The sequence below is a fragment of the Gekko japonicus genome, unplaced genomic scaffold (genome assembly GCF_001447785.1).
Source record: "Gekko japonicus isolate JY-2015 unplaced genomic scaffold, Gekko_japonicus_V1.1 scaffold661, whole genome shotgun sequence".
Classification (NCBI taxonomy): Eukaryota; Metazoa; Chordata; class Lepidosauria; order Squamata; family Gekkonidae; genus Gekko; species Gekko japonicus.
Window position 1 is genome coordinate 647,005 of NW_015173694.1, and position 20,348 is coordinate 667,352.

Genomic DNA, 20,348 nt, shown 5'->3' on the forward strand with positions numbered 1-20,348 from the left:
CAGACTCTCTTCCACTGAGCCACAGCCCTTCTCCCAAGTAGGGTTAAATCACTATGAAATGCAAGTGATACAATCTGGGGCCATTTCTGTGTATAACCAGGGCTTTTTTTCTGGGGAAGTGCACCAGAATGGAGTTCCGGTACCTCTTCAACAAAATTCTTTTAAAAATGTTTAAAAATTTGTGAGTTTTCAGTATATGGATTGAAAACTTCATTTCCCTCTTGAGAGTTCTGGCATATAACTCAGATATGCAGGGGTCATTTCCTGCGGGAGCGCACAGGAGCGGAGCTCCTGCAGTAAGGAGCCCAGGGGACGGGCACATGCAACAAGCCCCGCCCCCTGTTCCCAGCAGCCCTCAGTTGGGCCACAAGGAGCAAGAAGGAGCCCAGGTAAGTTGCAAAGCCCCCCGGCCCGCCTTCAAGTGCAAGCTCTCCCTCTGTGAGGGCAGATCTTCACCCCCCCCCCCCCCCCCATAGCTAGCAATCCAAAACAGTCCAATGGAGCCTGAGTGGTGGGTGTTGCCTTCTGACACACTTCCGGTGACATCAGGGGGTGTGGCATATGCAAATAAGTTATGCTAATGAGTTGTGCTAATGAGCTCCTGCACCTCTTTTTCTACGAAATGACCCCTGCAGATATGATCCCCAATAATTGCTGTTGTGGCTGGTCACTGTGCTTTTCTGTTATGTTTTGCTGTATATTGATGGGGGCGGGGGGGCATGCCAGAGTCATACTTTACCTAAGGTGCCCTTGATTCCCAGGGTTCCTTGGGAGAAGCCAGGACAGCAAACTGAGTTAAAACCTCTTGAAGTTTGCAGTACAAAAGCATCCGGCTTGTGCACTTGGCTGAAAATATCCTAACATGACTCCCTGTTTTATTTAAAGCCTCACCTATTATGGATGCTTTCTACAGCAATGGAATCTGGATTGCAGAGCTGTTGCAGGGGGTGCCCTGCATGGAAGATTTCTGGCTGTGGGTGACTTTCTTGGGTGACCCGAAATGCGTCTTCATCATCTATTTCCCAATTGCCTATTTCTTGGACTGGAAGGTTGGACTGAAGGTGCTCTGGCTGGGCTTAATCTCTGAATGGCTGAATTTAGTCTTTAAATGGTGAGGAGCGAGCAATGGTCATAAAGCAATATTCAAAGGAATGGGGATTAGGAATGTATGTTAACCCTTAAAAGAGCCATTTTGGTGTAGTGGTTAAGAGCGCAGACTCTAATCTGGGAGAACCGGGTTTGATTCCCCACTCTTCCATGTGCAGCCAGCTGGGTGACCTTGGGCCAGTCACAGTTCTCTCAGAGCTGTTCTCTCAAGAGCAGTTCTCAAAGAGCTGTCTCAGCCCCACTTATCTCACAGGGTGTCTGATGTGGGGAGGGGAAGGGAAAGGAGATTGTAAGCTACTCTGAGACTCCCAATTGAGGGGTGGGCTATAAATCCAGTCTCTTCTGCTGCTGCTGCTGTAGCTATGGGTGGTTATATGGGTGAGGTGGGAAGTTCACAACTTGATGCCCCTCTACCTTTTAAGGCATTTGATATCTGCAGTTCACAAATGCTTTATCCAGAAGGATACTGTCAGGGAGGTGATGAGCCACCATGTTAAGTGTGTCTGAGTAGGATCTCAGAGATCCAGGTTGGAGTCCCTACTCCGTCATGGAAACTTGCTGGGTCACTGTGGACCACTCACCCTTTTTCAGTCGGACCTATGGCACAGGGATGTTGCCGTGAGGATAAAATGGAGGTGGGGAAAGCAATGGTGTAAGCCATTTCGGGTCATGTTGGGGAGGAAAATGGGATATGAATATCTAACTAAAGAAAGCTCAGCCTCCCAAGTGGCCTGTTGTAGATCTCGCCGCTGCAAATTCCACACTGTTCTTTTGATTCTGGTTGAGTAGATAACTCCAAGCTTGGTGTCTCTATGACTTTTCCTCCCTTTTCACTTTCCCAAGGTTCTTATTTGGTGAAAGGCCCTTCTGGTGGGTTCTGGAGTCTGCATATTCCAGTAAAACGGAAGTCTCTCTCCAACAGTTTCCTGCATCCTGTGAAACGGGGCCAGGTTGGTAATTCAAAATGAGGGTCTCAAACTTCAGCTGATCAGCAATTTGTGGTTTAAAGATGGGTGAGGCAGCTCCAGGTTGCTTCGTTCCTTAAGAGCGGCTATTCTTTTTGGGAGACACAGCCGGAGATCTGTTTCATAAACTATTTTAAGGCTCAAGTGGTTAAGACGCTGAACTGCAGGCTGAGGAAGGTCGGTAGTTCAGCAGTTCGAGACCCGGGTTGTCGCATGACGGGGTGAGCTCCCGTCTCTAGTTCCAGCTTCTGCCAACCTAGCAGTTCGAAAGCAAGAAATTGCAAGTAGATAAATAGGTACCACTTCGGTGGGAAGGTAACAGCGTTCCGTGCACCTTGGTGTTTAGTCATGCCATCCGGCCACATCACCACGGAAACGTCTTCGGACAGCGCTGGCTCTTCGGCTTTGAAACGGAGATGAGCACCGCAACCCTAGAGTCGGATTTGACTGGCTTTCGAGCAAGGGAACCTTTACCTTTACCTTTACACTAGTTATCCCCATTGGATGCCATGGTGACCACCAGTGTGCTTCTTGGCACCAGATCGCTTCTTGAGTCTTCTTAGGGGAAAATCCAAAGGGTCTTGAATGAAACAAACAGATACATAAATAGGGAGCTGTGGGTCATTTGTGACTGAAATGCTGTCTCAATTTTTGGAACGAAATTTGAGTCCAGTGGTGCCTTAAAGACTAAGAAAGCTTTATTCAATGTATGAGCTTTCGTATGTGTGCACACTTCCTCAGATACAATGAAATGGAATTTACCAGTCCATACATATAGGTAGAGGGTGGGCAGTAAATAGCATGCAACATAATGATTCAGATTCAGGAATAGCAGGCTTAGTTTGTATGGTTACCATTTAACATAATGAAGATGTTTTAACAGATGCAAAGACCAAATAGGGATAACAAGTAGGGTTCTCAAGTCCAAAATACTCACCGGCGGGGGAGCCCTGGCTGGCTCCGGGAGCCGTCCCCGGATGCGCACGATCGAGGGAGGGAAAACCATAGAGTTTTCCCTCCCCGATCCAGGCCATGCCCCCAACGTGGTCGATGTGCACGTCACTTCCTGTGACGCTGAGCTTCGGGGGGCGGAGTTTACCCGCCACCCGCCCCCACTTGGCAGCCCTAATAACAAGCTAAGTCTACATGGTCACTATTTGTTTGGATTCAATTCCGGGGGGGGGGGGGCACAGAGAAGCAAATAAATATGTCAGAATTGGAGACTGATGTATCCTTAATTGTGAAATGCTAAGAGCAATTAACTGATGCCCTGTTGTTACACACCATTCATCTCCTCTCAAGCATGGAGGTAATTAACAGCATCCTTTTCTTTGAGGTGGGGTGATTGGTTGTGCAGTTGTTATGCCTCCTCTGTCACGAGACCAGATAAACGCATTTCAGTCTACCATTCTATATGACACTGGACTCAAACTTTGTTCTACTGCTTCAGACCAACATGGATACCCACCTGAATCTGCATCAATTTGTGTTTGCTCTGAGGTTTTCATGTAGGCAAACTGCAGATCAAAAATCAGATTTAGGATGTTATTATGAAATGGGATGTAAGTTAGCCCACCCCACACTCTTCAACTGTCCTTGAGGGGATGTACAATTATATCCTGTCTGGGGGAAAAAAGATGATTCTCTCTTTGTGGTTTGAAGGAGGTTCAGTCACTGGAGCATTCCTCCCCCCCTCATATGCCCCCTTTGTAAGGTGATTTGACCAAAACGGCTGTCTGGTACCTCTGACAAAATGAAGTTTTGACCTGGGGTAAAGGAGACCAAATGCCACATCTGTGGGGAAGATTGGTCTTTGACACATAAAGGCACTGTGTTTGTGTGCTTGGATAATAATGATGAAAGCAAGTGCTATCTCCTGTCAGTTTGATGAGCACCACAAGTAGCTTCAAAGTCAAAAGACCTCGGCTTTTTGTTTTTTATCTTTTGAGGACGTTACTGAGGTCTTTCTGTGTTTGTTTGGTTCTGTTGTGGTGTCAGCCAGCTGAGTTATAAATTATTCTGAGGGTCAAACTAAATGCATTTATTCATGAATCCTCTAGTTCCCTTGTAAAGTAGTGAGTGAATTGGGGGGGGGGTCTATTTTTAAAAACCCCTGAAAACAGTGTGTGTGTGTGTCTGTGAGACAAAACTGCCTCCTCCACCTTATCACACACTATTATGTGAAGTATTTTCTCTAATACCAGAAGAGAAAAGGATCAGCTCCAAAAGCATCAAAGAGGAACTCATGTTTCTTGTTTTGCAGGTAGTCCCTCAGGCCACTGTATGATCACTGGAGCAGCACTGTGGCCTCTTGTAACCACCTTGTCTGTGTGGTCATCGCAGCACGCCAAGAGGTATCATCTCCTGATCCTGCAGACTCCAATTCCCCATTATTCCTCCTTCATTTGGTTTCACAATAATTTGTATTTAACGGATGGATTTTTAAAACAAAACAACACCTCTTTTTAATCGTATTTTTCTCTTTTAAAAAAATGGTCTGTAATGTATTTCATTTTGTGGGTTTTTTGGCCTACAGGTAGTTTAAAAATACGAGGAGAACACACTTACGTTTGGAGAAAACAGTTAGATTTTGAACAGTTCTGTTCAGAAACAATTACTTTTCTAAACCCATGGATTTAGAAGGGTGTAACTGTTTAGGGGAGCTGCGGTGGATCAAGTGGTTAAGACGCTGAACTGCAGGCTGTGGAGGGTCGGTAGTTCAGCAGTTCGAGACCCGAGTGTGCCACATGGCAGAGTGAGCTCCCAACTCTAGTTCCAGGTCTTGCCAACCTAGCAGTTCGAAAGCAAGAAATTGCAAGTAGATAAATAGGCACCACTTCGGTGGGAAGGTAACAGCGTTCCATGCGCCTTGGTGTTTAGTCATGCCGGCCACATGACCACGGAAACGTTTTCGGACAGCGCTGGCTCTTCGGCTTTGAAACGGAGATGAGCACCGCAACCCTAGAGTCGGATTCGACTGGCTTTCGAGCAAGGGAACCTTTACCTTTAACTGTTTAGGATCGTACTGTAAATATTCTAGGTCCTCAGATCAGGGATTAGGTAGATGTAGGAAGCTGCCCCGTACCAAGTCAGACTCCTCAGTCCACCCATGCCCAGTACCACCTGCTCTGGCTGGCAGCCGTTTTCCAGTGTCTCAGGTGAGAAATGTCTTTCCTTGTACCTTCTGCCTGAGATCCTTTCACCAAAGATTACAAAGCAGGTGTTTTTCTGCTGAGAAAGGGGCCCTAGATCTGTTACCCGAATTGGTCTAATGATTGATTGATTGGGGAGATTAGATAGCGAGTGATGATGTGGTCCATGGGGTCACGAAGAGTCGGACTCGACTGTGCGACTGAATAACAACAACAAGTCCCATTGCCTGTCTCTGCATCACACCCCTGGTATATCTTAGAAGTGTTCCATCCAAGTACTAGCCAGGGAGCGTTCAGTCTGGAGAAGAGGAGGTTGAGGGGGGACATGATTGCTCTATTTAAGTATCTGAAGGGCTGTCACTTAGAGGAGGTCAGGGAGCTGTTCCTGTTGGCAGCAGAGAATAGGACTTGCAATAATGGGTTTACATTAAGGGTGGGAAGGTACCGGCTGGATATTAGGAGAAACATTTTTACAGTAAGAGTTGTTCAACATTGGAATCAGCCGTCTAGGGTGATGGTGAGCTCCCCCTCATTGGCAGTCTTTAAGCAGCGGCTGGACAAACACTTTTCAGGGATGCTCTAGGCTGATCCTACATTGAGTAGGGGGTCGGACTAGATCAGGGGTGGCCAAGCTGCGGCTCACAGGTTTGGCCACCCCTGGACTAGATGGCCTGTATGGCCCCTTCCAACTTTTTGATTCTATGATTCTATGCTTAGCTTCCATCTGACAAGATTGGGCTAGCCTGGGCTATCCAGGTCAGGGCTATACTAGAAGTAATCACCACTGATTGGCAGTGGGACCAAGTTAGACAAAAGGAGGCATTGTTTCACCTTGACAGTGCATAACTCATGGCATGCATTGCGACAGGGTGTGGTGGCCCCTTGACATCGAAAAGGAATTAGGGTTTCTTTGTCAGTGGGACTAAAACTAGAACGCCCCTTTTCAAGATAATCAGCTATAATATGGGGCTGGATCCGGCTGGCTTTTTTGCTCACCCTGTTCTGTTTTACTGAAGGCTCCCCCCACCCAGTCCCACATGGTTTTTGCCCATGCAGGTTCCATGAGCTCCAGTATAGTCTTTTTGGGTGGTCAAAGGGGATCCCCTCCTTCCTTTTTCACCAGAGGAAAAGCTGGTTGGATCTAACTCAAGGCATGGCAGGAAAGGCATGGTCCTCCTGATCAGCCTTGGGTTGCTTCCCAGATGGAGGCCAACTTTGGTGCAGTGGTTAAGTCCGCGGACTTTAATCTGGGAGAACCGGATTTGATTCCCCACTCCTCCACTTGCACCTGGCTGGATGACCTTGGGCAAGCCGTAGTTCTGTCAGAGTTGTTCTTGAAAGAGCAGTTCTCGAAAAAGCTCTCTCAGCCCAGCCTACCTCACAGGGTGTCTGTTGTGGGGAGGGGAAGGGAAAGGAGATTGTAAGCCGCTCTGAGACTCCAAGTGAAGGGTGGGGTATAAATCCAATCTCTTCTTCTTCTCTTGTTCTTGCCTGGACATCAGGACTCTGACATCAGTCAGTGCAAACTTATAAACAACCTTTTCACCAGCTCGCTGCTACTTCTCCCTGTGGAATCTCAGATCCCAGTTCCTTTCAGATTATGTAAGAACTTGCAAAAAAAATCGCTGTCACTGTGGAATCAGCATTCCAGAAGAGACGTCAGCTCTCTACTCAGAAACTCCGCCATGATCTTGTGTTTAAATGAGAGGTGTTTCTTATGCACACATGGGTGAGATGAGGGCAGTAACATGGCAGGATATGCTCAGAGGTCCTCTTTCCCTGCTTCTCACATTCCAGGCATGCACTGAAACTGGTTCTTGGCTCTGGATCAGGACGGTCAGCTATTTCAATGGGCAGAGGAAGCTCCTCTGCCCCCCTCTTGACTAACCCACCATGTCATCCCTCCTGCTTTCCAGCCGGATTATAAGAGCAGTGCCCTTTACTGTTTATCTCCTGCTCCTGCTGGCTGTGGGACTTTCGCGTATCTTCATCCTGGCTCATTTCCCCCATCAGGTACTTGGTGGCATCCTGGCAGGTGAGTGTCTTGTCACGGTTGCCAGTGTTGTGGCCATTTCCACTGTGTGTGTTGATAATCCATGATCCTTTGCAGAAAGACCCGTTCATGCATATCTCCAAAGGCCTCGCTGCGTGCTTTATGTTTCCCCTGGGAGCAACCCCGGGTAGGGTGGAGAGGTGTGTTCTGAAATTACATACTTCAGAGGCGTATGGAAAACGGATTTGGATTATCATGCGTAGACATGGGGCCTAATACCGTCCTCTCTACCATTTTCACAACCCGAAATGACCCTGAGTGGGGTGCTGTCTGCACCATGTGGAAATGGAGGATGTTGCCCATGAGAACACAGGCAGACCCCAAAATGTTTGTGTCAAGTCAGGGAAATGGCCCCGGAGAAGAAAACCTAAGCTACTTCTTTCAGCGTGCTGTGCTCCCAAGACAAATCAGGCCCCCATGCACCTGGGAAGCATGGAATGTCAGGACGTACCTCCCCGCCAAATCCAGGGATATCTCTGAGGAAAAAGAAATGCGTAGTTAGGCCCTGGGGCATTTTACAGTGGTATGTTCTGGTCTGCGAATTGTGGCAGTTCTGACATGGAGAGTACCCCAAACCCTGTTGGATTTCCTTACCTGTTCACCACCAGACAGGCACAGCTTTGCATCTACTGGTGGGTCCCAGTGCTGCAAGGAGCCATAAGGAAGTTACTTCTCCTCGGATAGAGCATTTAGCTTGCTGAAATCACAGCTGTAGGATGCTATGAAGGCCCCTTGTTGAATTAGCTTTAAAAGGAGATTCAGCGCATTCACGGAAGAGAGTCCTGTCAATGGCTACAAGTCAGAGGCTACAAGTCATGGTGATTCAAGGGAACCCCCATGTTCACGGGCAGGAGTCAGAACTACTGAGGTACACATTAATTAAACACATCCATGCAGTGGCTCATTGTGGCTGGAAAACACACCTAGGGCTGAGCTGGGTTGCGGGCATCGGTCTCCTTCGCTGCCTGTCTTGTATGCGTAGGATGATAAGTGACAAAATCTTATGGGATCACCTCTGCTTCCTCTTCTCCTGCTCTCTCTCTCCCTTTCTAGGTATCATTCTTGGCTGGCTGCTGGAATCCCGGGCCCCGCTGGAGAGAGAACTCAGCTTCTACCTGCGGGCTTCGCTGTTCCTTTTGCTAAGTACTTTGACGACCTATTGGACCTTGATAGCTCTCGGTGTAGATCTGAACTGGTGAGTTCTGCCGACAGGGGCAGGTGGTCAGGTGTGAGAAGCTTTAATTCATCCTTAATCACAATTTATCCCAGTTGTTTTTGTTTTTTTAAAGAGGCCCTCAAATAAACAGGACAAAATGCCCCCAGACTGGGGCGGAGAGAGCTTAATCCATATACTGAAAGCTGGTCTGAATCAAATTGCAGTGTTGACATTATATCCATGAAGTATATCTCTTTGTGTGTAGAAGAGAGCAAGAGTCCCAGTAGCACCTTAAAGACTAACAAAATTTGTGGCAGGGGATGAGCTTCCGTGAGTCGCTGCTCACTTCCTCAGATACAGCTAGAATGTGAGTTCACCTGTCCTAATATCTTGGAGAGTGGAGTGATTTCAGAGGCTGAACGACAATAGCAGGTGAATGAGAATAGTAGGTGTGATTGGATTAGGAATAGTGGGATGTGACATGCAGAGGGGGTAGCAGGCTTGGAGAAATCAACACTGGTAATGAGACAGGAAACCTAGGTCTCGATTCATCTGAAATCACTCCACTCTCCCAAGATATAAGGACAGATGGACTCACGTCCGAGCTGGGTCTGAAGAAGTGAGCAGCAACTCACGGAAGCTCAGACCCCGCCACAAATTTCGTTAGTCTTTACGTTGCTACTGGACTCTTGCTCTTCTCTACTGCTACAGACAGACAAACATGGCTACCCATCTTGATCTATCTCTTCATCTGTTATATTTGTTGTCCCACCCTTCCTTTGGAGAGCTCAGGGTAGTGTACATAGTTCTCTCTTCCTTCCCCCCCCCCACAACCACCTTGCGAGGTAGGTTACGTGGAGAAAGATTGGCCCGAGGGCATCCAGAAAGCTTTAAGGCTGAGCGGGGAATTCAGACCTGAGCCTCCTAGATCCTAGTCTGGAACTCTAACCACTACAGCGTACTGGCTCTTCTGAAGGCTGTAGTCAGGCCTATTCAGCAAGGGAATATTTTTCCAAGAGGCAGTTTGCATCAGCCCTGGCAATGTAAAGGGAGTTTCATTTAGCTGTATTTTATCTTGTTCTTTCTCTAAAGAGCTCAGGGTAGAGTTCAAGGAACAAGACAGAAGGTTATACTACTTTACTCAAGTAATTAAATTGTACAATTCACTGCCGGTGGACATAGTGATGGCCTCAAGCATAGATAGCTCTAAAAGTGTATTCATGGAGTACAGGCCCGTCAACAGCTAACAGTCATGGCGACTAAAGGGAAACCTCCATAGTCTGAGGCAGTAAACTCTGAATATCAGTGCTAGGTGGCTACGTCATGGGGTAGGCCTTGGCCTCTGTGCCCTGGGTGTTGTCTTACCGGTGCGACTGGTTGACCACTGTGTCAAGCCGGATGCTGGGCTAGATGGACCACTGGTCTGATTTCCTCCACCAGGCCCCCTGTTATGCTCTCTTCTTTTATTGTCACAGCAACACTGTGAGGTAGGTTAGGGAGGAGTGTGTGGCTGGCCCAAGGTCACACTTAAGTTTTGTAGCTGAGCTAGGATTGCCAGCTTTGGATGGGGAAGTACCTGGAGATTTTGGGGGTGGAGCCTAGAATGGGCGGGGTTTAGGGAGGGGAGGAACCTCAGCAGGGTGCTGTGCCATAGACTGCATCTTTCAAAGCAGCCAGTTTCTCCAGGGGAACGCGTCTCTGTTGTCTGGAGACTGATCGTAATAGCGGGAGATCTCCAGCCACCACCTGGAAGCTGGCATCCCCAAGCTGAGCACAGAAACGAAGTGGCATCCACCTGGTTTAAGTACAGTCCTCTTAACAACTGCATCACACTTCTCTTAATGGCCTCACATACATACCTGCCCAACTCACTCCTGTCCCTCCTTTGCTCCCTCCAGGTCACTCGGCCTTGCTACCAAGTGGTGCGCCAATCCCAAGTGGATCCGCATAGACACACGACCCTTCGCATCGCTGACTCGTGATGTGGCCACAGCCCTCGGGCTCGGGCTGGCTCTCCACTCCTCCTACTACAGCCACCTCAAATGGGAGAAGCTGAGCTGGCCTCAGAGGGTCTGGTGTGCCAGCTTGGCCACTCTGGTCCTGAAAGTCCTGAGCAACGCAGCGCAGCCAGAGAACTTGGCTCTCTGGTACGGGCTGACGTTTGTCAAGTATGCCACATTCCCTTGGGTGGTGGTAGCGCTGCTGCCCAGACTAGTCCATGCCGTGGCCTCCAGGAAGGCATCACCCCACCAAAAGTAGCCAGCAGAGAGGCTCTTTGTTCCTTGAGGAGCAGAGGTGGCAAGCCTAGTATGTACCAACTAGTTTTCCCTTTGCCTGTTTCTCCTCTTGCTACGGGGAAAATTCTGTGAAGATTATGCACTGTCCAAAAATGGTTCTCTTGGAGAGAACAGCTGTTTCGTTCACTTGGGCCGAGACTGTTTCCCCTGAAACCAAAAAAAAATCTTCTCCAGATCTCTAGCTCCTTTGGCTTCGAATCCTTCCTGTCCTCACTCCTCGCAAGCTACAATAGCCTTGTGCACTCATCATAAATACAGGGAACAACTCTTTATGTTCAAGTCCCAGAGTGCAACCAAAGAGATTTAGGTTAGATATGGGGTGGGGGAGGGAGAGAGGAGCCCTGGAAACGCTTTGCTTGGCAAGGCAAGTGGGATAATCTTGGACTTTTAAAAACCAGTTGGTTGAATGTTTGGCTGAATTAGGTCAGGTGGGACTTGATGTATATGGCAGGAGTGGCTGGATTTTCTCCTCCTCCTCCTCTCTCTCCAGTAGAAAAAAGCACAATGCTTCCTGCTCAGGTAGCCGACACTCCCAGCTTTGGTTCAGATTTCCAATGTTAGTAGACATGGATAGTGGACCTGGATGCGTATATTATGTTCTGTTCCTTCCACATAGATCCCTGTTCCTCAGTCATCACCATGTGGTCCAAATCAGGCTGGTAAAGCCTTTCAAACGGCCTCCCCCTTCCCTCTTTGATTTTAGCCACCCTGTTCCTTAGTGAGCCCAGTTACGTACCTGTGCACACGTGTCCAGAAACATAATTCCTCTGGAACAAAGTCTGTGTTTTTCTTGGCAAGCAGCGACCGTTTTTCTAAAAAGCATACAGTAGAACCATCCTGGCCTGGCAAACCACGGAAGGAGGGGGTACAGGACGTAGATAGGTAGCGGCCCAAAGAGATCCAAGGACAAGCCAGCCCGTCAAGACACAAAGCAACTGAGTCGCGCTGTCCTAGATTTTGCTGTGCTCCTCCCCATCCTTTGACAAATATTATTTTAAAATCAAAGCCTAGACATTGGTATTGTAATAAACTATGAAATCCAGACTCGTGTTTGCAACATTTCTCATTGTTTGTTCTTCTCAAACCTATCATCTTCTCCACATGTTTTTAGAGGTGCTGGGGGGGGGGGAGGGAATGAAAGCTGAGACTTTCCAGGCGGCCTAGTGTCTCAATCAGGGTCCCCAGATTTCCCTTTCAAAACGGGCTACTTCTGAGTAATGACAAATATCCAGAGCTACTCCCCCTTCCCTCCACTGGCATGCTACCAAGTCTTGTTCTACCATAGAAACAGAACGCAGACCAGGAAGAGCACCAGAAATGGGTCTGTCCACTAAAGCAACACAGGAAAATCCCTTGAAATAAACGCTTTAAAAAAAAATGGAGAGCAGATCTTTTTGTAATTTTATTTCTGGGGCTTCAAGAGAGGCGCCAAGATGCACTCTGCAGCACCAGCCTACTAGTAACTCATGAGCCGCCTTTTAGAAACCCTGATCTGGATTTCCTTTCTCAGGAGAGAGTGCCCACCACAAGGGAATTTTTCCACCATTCCAATTGTGTTCTACCGTCCGTTCCCTCTAGTGCTAGATAGCAAGAAGAGTGGCAAAAACAAAAAAAATGGTTTGGGGAAGGCTCATTGTGATTGCTATACAGGAAACTAGCAACAACTTCTCTGTTTGTACATGCACACAATTTTAGAATTTGGTAACAGAAAACTATATCATTGGGAGGCTGTTCCAGTCCTTGCCCATCTGCCCCGCAAAGCCATTTTGGCCCACCATCTTGTAAATGTTTTACATTCCTCGTTTAATGCTCCCTGTAGTTCTGCAGACACCTGCAGCGATTATGCTACTAGTGCTGGGTTAGTGCTTATGTAAAACCAAGACCTTAAAACAGCAAGACACACCACACACAGATTCCCCCCCCCCTCCCGCTGAGTTGGGAAGTAGGAACAAGACTCACACATACACAGAGAAAGCCAGAAGGCACCACACATAGAGATTCTACCACAAAATATTGCCAGAAACAATTTTATTTACACAAGGACAAACATTGGAACATATTACAAAATACTCAACTGAAAATTGGTTTCCAGAGCGAGATAAACAGTGTGTGTGAGAGAGGAAGAGAGAGAGAGAGAGAGACAGAAAGCAGGAAGAAACGCAGAAAGGAAAAAAAATATACAGATATCTCCACTTGTGGGGCATCTTCCAATGTCACAGGAAGGGGGTTGGTTAGGGAAAAAATATAGACAAACCTACACCCATTCCGTTGCTGAAGAACATCCCCTCACACCCACGACTTAATACTGGCGAGGAATCCAAGGATAACGGGATACCCACAAAATGCCACAGCAGACAACTGTTCTGTGTAATGGCCCTAAGGGCTGATGGCTTTTCAAAGGACCTTCCCCTCTTGCCCAGCCTCTGCCTAACCCCAGTTAATCCCAAGATGAGAAACAATCAAGATGGAAACAATGGTGGGAAATATTTTTGCCTTCCTCCCCCCTCCAAAACGATCAGATTGTACAACTAACTCTAGGTGGCTGTCCCCTCCTATTTATAACCTTTTGCTCGACTTCAGATTTCACAGGAGACTTTTGTGTCTGGGGAAAGAGAGGTACTAATTTTATAACCTTGGCAAACACCTTTGCAACTGGGAGAGGAGTGGGACATGGTATTTTGTTTTGGTGCAGTGGGGTTGCTAGCCTGATCCAGTGAGCGCAAGCCGTGTGCTAGAACGGCAAAATTCTGCAGTGCAGAAGGGAAGTCCTGCATCCAGCAACCTGGTAACGTGTGCGAATCCCCAGGGGTTACCCTGTTTCCATCTTTTTTTTAAAAAAATGGCTGTATGTGGTGCCTGTTCAGTCACAGGGACAGAAGCAAACATTCTGTCTTCTGCAAGTCTCAAGGTGAAGTTTGCACGGTAGGGCTGCCAGCCTCCAGGTGGGACCGGGGATTCCCTGGAATTGCAGCTCATCTCCAGACTACAAAGACCAGTTCCCCTGGAGAAAACAGACATTTTGGAGGGTGGACTGTATGGCATTGAACCCCACTGAGGTTCCTGTCCTCCCCAGGTTCTGTCCCCAAATCTCTAGGAGTTTTCCAACTTGGATCTGACAACCCTACCCCCATTCCTCGCTGGTAGCCAGGGGGAATCTGGAAACCCTATTGCATGGGGATATGCTGCAAACCACAACCGGGTATGTGAAAAGGAAGTGTGACATGAGGGATTGCACACCCAACCATGTGCAGATGTGGGAAACGCCTGCAGTCGTCTGTGTAGACAAGCAGGAAGAGATTGTGTATTCCTGAGGACCACCTCCTTTCATACCCTGATGCAGACAGGCATTAAAAATAAGTACATTTTTGCCAAAAATGCTGCCCCCCCCCCATTTCACCTAATCTGATACTATGTTGTGCAGAACCGACTTGGTTCAGACATAAACCATGCTTTCTTTTAACTAAGGCAAGTTAGGGGAAGAATTCAGCTTCCAGACCAGGGCTTGCTGGCACCTTTAGAGTTCTGATACAGGGCGGTGGCACCACCCCCTGTATTGATAGTGGCGGTGGGCACAACTACAAAAAAGGCCTGCCATGGGGGGGTGGAGCCAATCACAAAACTGCTGCCATGGGAAGCAGAGCCAACCACCAAATGTCAAACAGTGAGATTATGCGTAACTCTTAATAGTAACTTTAACATTTCAGGCAGAAAGCCTGTTTAACAAGATGCCTTTTAAAGGAACAGTTTTAAAAAATATTTTCTTGCATACACAGCTTACCTTCGGTGATGCAGGGAAGATCCCTGTGCTGTGGCGGCCAAAGCAATGCTATTAAAAATCTGCACAGCCAATAAAATCTCTAATGGCCAATCAGAGGCCCTTCTGCCCAAAAGCTCCACCCACTTCCTAAAAACACTTGGCAGGCACCAGGAAATGTGTCCACAGGCGCCATCCCCGCCCCCCCCCCCGGTACCATGTTCAGGACCTCTGTTCCAGGTGATTGCTCAAATGCTGGTTTTCCTTCCCAAATGTGGATTTAATTGCTTTTGCTCTTTTCTCTCTGCAAGAGACCTGGCTGGTATCCCACTCTGTTTGGTGGCATTAGAGAACAAGCCAGGATCAAACCAGGCTATTCACATTTAAATATCATGTGAAACCATAATTAAGACAAACTATGCTAATTAAGACTGACTATGCTTAATAAGTCAGTTTCAAACCATGGCTTAAAATCTTGGCATGACATATCCAAACCAAACAAAGTAGCCCATGATCAGACATTTACACCTAACCTCAAGTTAAATTAAACCATGGTTTTAGGGGATGTCTGGACCAAGCCACTATTTCAGTAACTATGCTGAAGGTGGTTGCAGATGCAGGGGGAGGGGCTCCTGGACAGATAGTGTCCAGCAAGCCCCCTTTCCCAGGTGTGGTAGACAGAGGAATGGTGGTAGCAGTTATTGTTAGATAACATTGCTTTCCCCTTTACCTGCCTGCTAGGAACATCTCCTGCACTTCAGCCATCTGCTATCTCCTTTTGATTGGTGGCGGCTGTTCTTAAAAGCCACCACTGCTTGCTTGGGCAGGAGACAGAACTGGAGATGGTAGCATATAGCAGCCACAGCTGCCAGTCCTCTGTCAGACCAAGGAGAGGCTTGTAATGATGGCATCAGTGTCAAGGACTGGAAGAAGGATGAGTAGGCCGAATCCTCCCACTGGGCCTCAATGCTACCACTCAGAGAGAAGGCAGGTTGTGTTCGCTGCTCCTGCGCTGTGGTAAATGGGGCCTTGGCAGATATTCCATGGTATTTAGCCCTCGTGTCTGCCCTGTGTATATCTTGGTCATAAGAACTTGTGTCCAATCAAAGTTCTTACGCTTTGTTACGAGCATTTAAAAATACATCGTTTGAGCCTTCCGTGAACATAACCCACCAAGGCAACTTCCTGACTTTTTGTCCCAGCTAAAAAGGGGAAGAGTGTGGGATTATCAAAAGTCCCCAAAGAAACCAAAAATTCCTCAAAGGAGTTAAAAGTTTAGGTTGGCCTGTGCCAGGGGCTCCTAATGTGACTGATCCCTTGGGCAAGTGTGGAATTTTGAGAACAGGGAGTGTCGCCGCCACCACAAAATGGCTTCCATGAGGGCTGAAGCCAATCACAAAATGGCTGCCGTGGGATATGAGGAAAAGGTTGGGAGAGAACAAGCCAAAATCTTTCTATGTTGGAAGTTGAAGTTTGATGTTTCTAAATGGGTGCTCTCTGCACACCCAAACTGAAGCCTCTTGGATTCTTCTGAAGCACTCCATGTTCCAATGAGGCAGAGGAACACTAGGGGAAGAAGCCAATAAATGCCACCAAATTCATCAGCAGAGGCAGTTGGGAATCCATGGCTTTTGCCTTTCTTTAGGGTTGCCAGACCCCCTGTCCGGGCGGGGATTTCCCCGATTTTTGGGGCTTCTGCCTGCCACCAGCCAACTGGCTGGGGAAGCCCCACCCTCAAACAGGGATGTCACATAGCAATATCCCTGATGTGATGACGTCACATGGAAGTGACACCATCGTGTTGGGATGTCATACAGCAACACTCTGTTTTTTGGGGAAAACTATGGTTTTAGGCCAACCCCCCCATAGTTTTGCCCAAAATGCAGAGCATCAATGTGCAACATCCCCAATGTGATGACGTCACTTACGCATGATGTCATCGTGATGGGGACATCGCACAACATCCCTGCCTACCTCTGGAAGGCCCTCCAAATCCCCCTGCTGGCAACCCTGCCTTTCTTTCAGTAGTTTGTGAAAAGGCCCACTGCTTGGCGTGTGTGTCCTGCCCTCTGCCATCTGATTAAGGTGAACACAGAATTCACCTTACACGAGGCACCTCAGGAGCCAGACCTGTCTTAGTAAATACTTCTGTCTTTGTCACCTTTTTGAAAACTGTTAGAAATGATTTACTGTGATTGTCTGTGGCAACCTGAATCTCCCAACTGCAGATAAAGCACCAAGAAGCAGAAAATTTATAGTTATAGACAAATTCTATCCACCAGTAAATTTTGGCTTAAGTAGGTCAGTCCCTGAACAGAAAAGTAAAATCAGTGTTTCTTTTTTAAAAAAGAAGTCTTCTTGGGATATTCCCATATGGCATGAGAGGCCGTTACCAGAGCTGATTTTGATCCCCAAATATGCTCTCAATACCCCTCTCTCCCTCACTCGTGGCAAATAGATCAAAATATCTACTGGAGGATAAGCAGGGGTGGACAATCATTTTAGGTTTGTGGGTGGGGTAGAGGAAATTGCAGTCATGTTTCTTTCCATCATTTGGTAGCCAGTACCTGTGAGGTTATGATACATCCATGTGAAAACTGGGGCAGATGGGCATCTCAGGGAAGGTACACATAGAGTGCAACCAATCCCCGTAAGGTACACAATACAAATGCAAGCCCACGTGGACTCTCCTGACTGTCCACACAGTTAAGAGAGTTCATACAGTGAATAAACTGAGCAACCTATACCAGGGAATGTGCAAAACCACATGTCCTTGTACTTCCCTTTCGTATCTACTTCCTGCACATCCGGCGAAGTGTAAATTAACAGTGTGTACATCTGTATATTGTTTAAGCCACTGTGGAAATACACACCAATATATCACTTGCTGTCCAGGTTCAGGTGCAGGGAAACAGCTTTTGACACCCTGCTCTAGAAGCTAACTGTGCTCAGCACTGATTGGCTAGTGCTTTTGACAGCACCGCCCCCAAATAGTTTTTCAGCTCTGTTAAAACGAATTTTTTAAATGAACAAACATCTAAGTTACAAAATGTTCATTTTATGCTTTACTTTTTTTTAAAAAAAAGGCAGATAACCCTGCCTTAAGACTGGGGAGATGAACAAGCCAGGTGGACAGAGATTACTGTACAAATGGCTAAAAAGCATATTGGGTGACGAGTGCATTGTGAAAGCGGGGGGTGGTGGTGCTGCACTTGAACTGCAAGAGAAAAGGCGAGCCCTGCTTTAAAATGTGCTGGCCTGCCTTCTAAGGTGCTAGCCACCAATGTGGAGAGTAAACCTACACCTAGGAAATGGTCTTGCATGTCAGAATAGTTGAGGGATGCCACGTTTAAAGACTCCAAAAGTCTGGAGCAGGGCCACAGCTGTGGGGCTGAGATCTACATTTTCAACGGGATGCCCTTTTTAGGGGCATGCTCATCCATTGTCCCATGTTAGCACATCCCCTGAGCACAGCCAGGGATTTGGCATTTCCGTTGTATGGACAGAGGCATGATACATCTTCACAGTGTTGTTCATAAAAGACAGGGAGACTACTGAGCTCTCCATCTGGATCATAGCAGTTATAAACTAGGCTGGGGGCAGCACTGAAGTGCCCCACACAGCTCTAAACATGACTGTCCCTTATAAATAAAAGCCGAACGGTGGTGGAACTTCTCTAGAACATTCCACACGCTCCAAAATCAGTTCGCTCTCTGATCTGTCATTCAGAGGGTCTCCCTATCCGCTGGCTGCTTTGCCTGAGTCCTGCCTCCAACATTCTAAACATTTTGCTGTTCCTCTCCCCCCCCATAGCCAATCACAACACAGAGGTTATTTGCATATGCAGCCTCATTGGCCTTTGCCTTGGAACACAGAGGTCGTTTGTATATGCGACTTGATTGGCTTTTGCCTCTAACATTCTGAACAGTTTTCTGTTCTGAGGTAAAATGTGTCCAATCTCCAGGTGAGAGCTGGAGATCACTCAGAATTACAACTGCTTTCCAGATGGCAGAGATCAGTTCCCCTGGAGAAAATGGTGGGCTCTCTATCCTTATATGCTGCTGAGGTGGCCCCCGTATGACAGCCAATGTGACGTAGCAGTCAGGGCTTCAGAGCATGGGAGAGGCTGCAGGTGTGTGTGGGGTGGAAAGCTGAAGAATGAGGGGGAAATAAAGGTAGGTTGATGATTGGCTGGGAAGGAGATAGGGTTGCCAACTCCAGGTGGGAAATTCCTGGAGATATGAGGGATGGAGCCTGGAGAGGGTGAGGTTTAAGGAGGCGTGGGACCTCGGACAGGTATAAAGCCATAGACTCCACCCTCCAAACCAACTATTCCCTTCTGGTGAACCATTGTTGCCAATCTCCAGGTGTGGGCTGAAGATCACTCAAAATTATAACTGTTCTTTAGGTAGCAGAGATCAGTTCCTCTGGAGAAAATGGTGGACTCAGTGTCCTTATACCCTGCTGAGGTTGCCATAGCAAATTGACACTGAGTGTCCAAGGCCGGGGTACCCGCCCAGAGCCTCTTTCTAGACGTCGTTGCATTTATTTCCACAACGGACCTTTTTCCTAGTTAACAATAAGGGGCGTGGAGTTTAAGATGCAAACAAAGGGTTGCCTGCCTGCTTATCAAGCCAGGTACAGCTTCACTGGTAACCCTTCTGGCCAAGTCTTTGTTCCTCAAAGCTCCTTCCTCTCTCTATGGCTTATTTTCCCTCACTATGAATAAAAGAAGAAAAAAAGACGTGTGTGTATGGAATTAACCTCACACCACCACTATGGATATGAAGTTCAGAAATTATCAAAGGTTCTCAGAAACAGCTCTCTGCTTCGTCCCCTTGATTCATGCTTTGAGATATTTCTCACTATCTTAATGTGCTAGACCAGTGGTGGCAAACCTATGGCACGGGTGCCAGAGGTGGCACTCAGAGCCCTCTCTGGGGGCACGCGTGCCATCGCCCCAGCCAGGCCCAGACCATCATTAAAGTGTCGAATTCTCTGCCAAATAATTTTAAGTAAATGAAAGCATTTGGGATTGCTTTCCTTACTTTGTTTGGATCATCTTAAGTTAATGTATGAGTTTTTTTTTTTTTTAAGTAAAACCTCAGTATTCAGGTTAAATTGCCGTGTTGGCGCTTTGCGATAAATAAGTGGGTTTTGGGTCGCAGCTTGGGCACTCGGTCTCTAAAAGGTTCGCCATCACTGTGCTAGACAGTGTCCACTGCATCTTCCTGCGACAAAACATCTGCGGTCTTATCTCTGAAGCAACCCAAGCAGCATGGTCAGTAAATTCAGGTCTGTCCACCTGATCAAAGAAACTAAAGGACTGATTAGGTCTGCCTGTGGGTAAAACAAGAGTTTACTTTGAAACGATGCTCATACGTGTCGTGGCAACACTGTCTTAGGAGAGGCATTCCTACTGCAAGAGAAAGGGGGGGATACCTCTTTTAAGATGGCACCTACCAACTGCAGATTTTATACATGTACAATCATTTTTTTAAATGAACTGTCTCATTACACAGGGGCACACCTTGCCACCAAAAGGTTTTAAAATTGTGTATCTAGCAACAAGGCATCTCTGCATGTACAAACTGTTCTAATGGCAAAGAACCAATGTTTCCGTTTTTTTATTCCAAACTGATGTCCCCCGCGCCCCCTTGCTGGCTTTGCAAATCCCCTTGGCCTGTTCTTACCACTCCTCATTCAACAACACTGCCTTTGGGGAAGCAGACAGGACTGCAAGGCCAACATACCAACCCAAACCCTTCATGCAAACGGTATATCAGGAATGACTCCAAGTTACAGAGCTGTGCAGGAGCCGTTTCAAGGTGTTTCAGCCCTGATATCCACTGCTACCGGGGTTG

The 20,348-nt window shown here is 47.4% G+C and overlaps 1 protein-coding gene across 1 annotated transcript; it reads left to right on the forward strand.

Annotated features, from left to right (window-relative positions):
* Positions 1 to 896: 896 nt before the first annotated feature.
* On the forward strand, positions 897 to 11,767 carry G6PC3 (glucose 6 phosphatase, catalytic, 3). The gene is made up of 6 exons (XM_015423172.1): positions 897 to 1,111; positions 1,951 to 2,057; positions 4,336 to 4,426; positions 7,141 to 7,259; positions 8,331 to 8,472; positions 10,332 to 11,767. The coding sequence occupies exons 1-6, from the start codon at positions 897 to 899 to the stop codon at positions 10,690 to 10,692; spliced, it is 1,035 nt and encodes a 344-aa protein (XP_015278658.1). The 3' UTR covers positions 10,693 to 11,767.
* Positions 11,768 to 20,348: the final 8,581 nt, after the last annotated feature.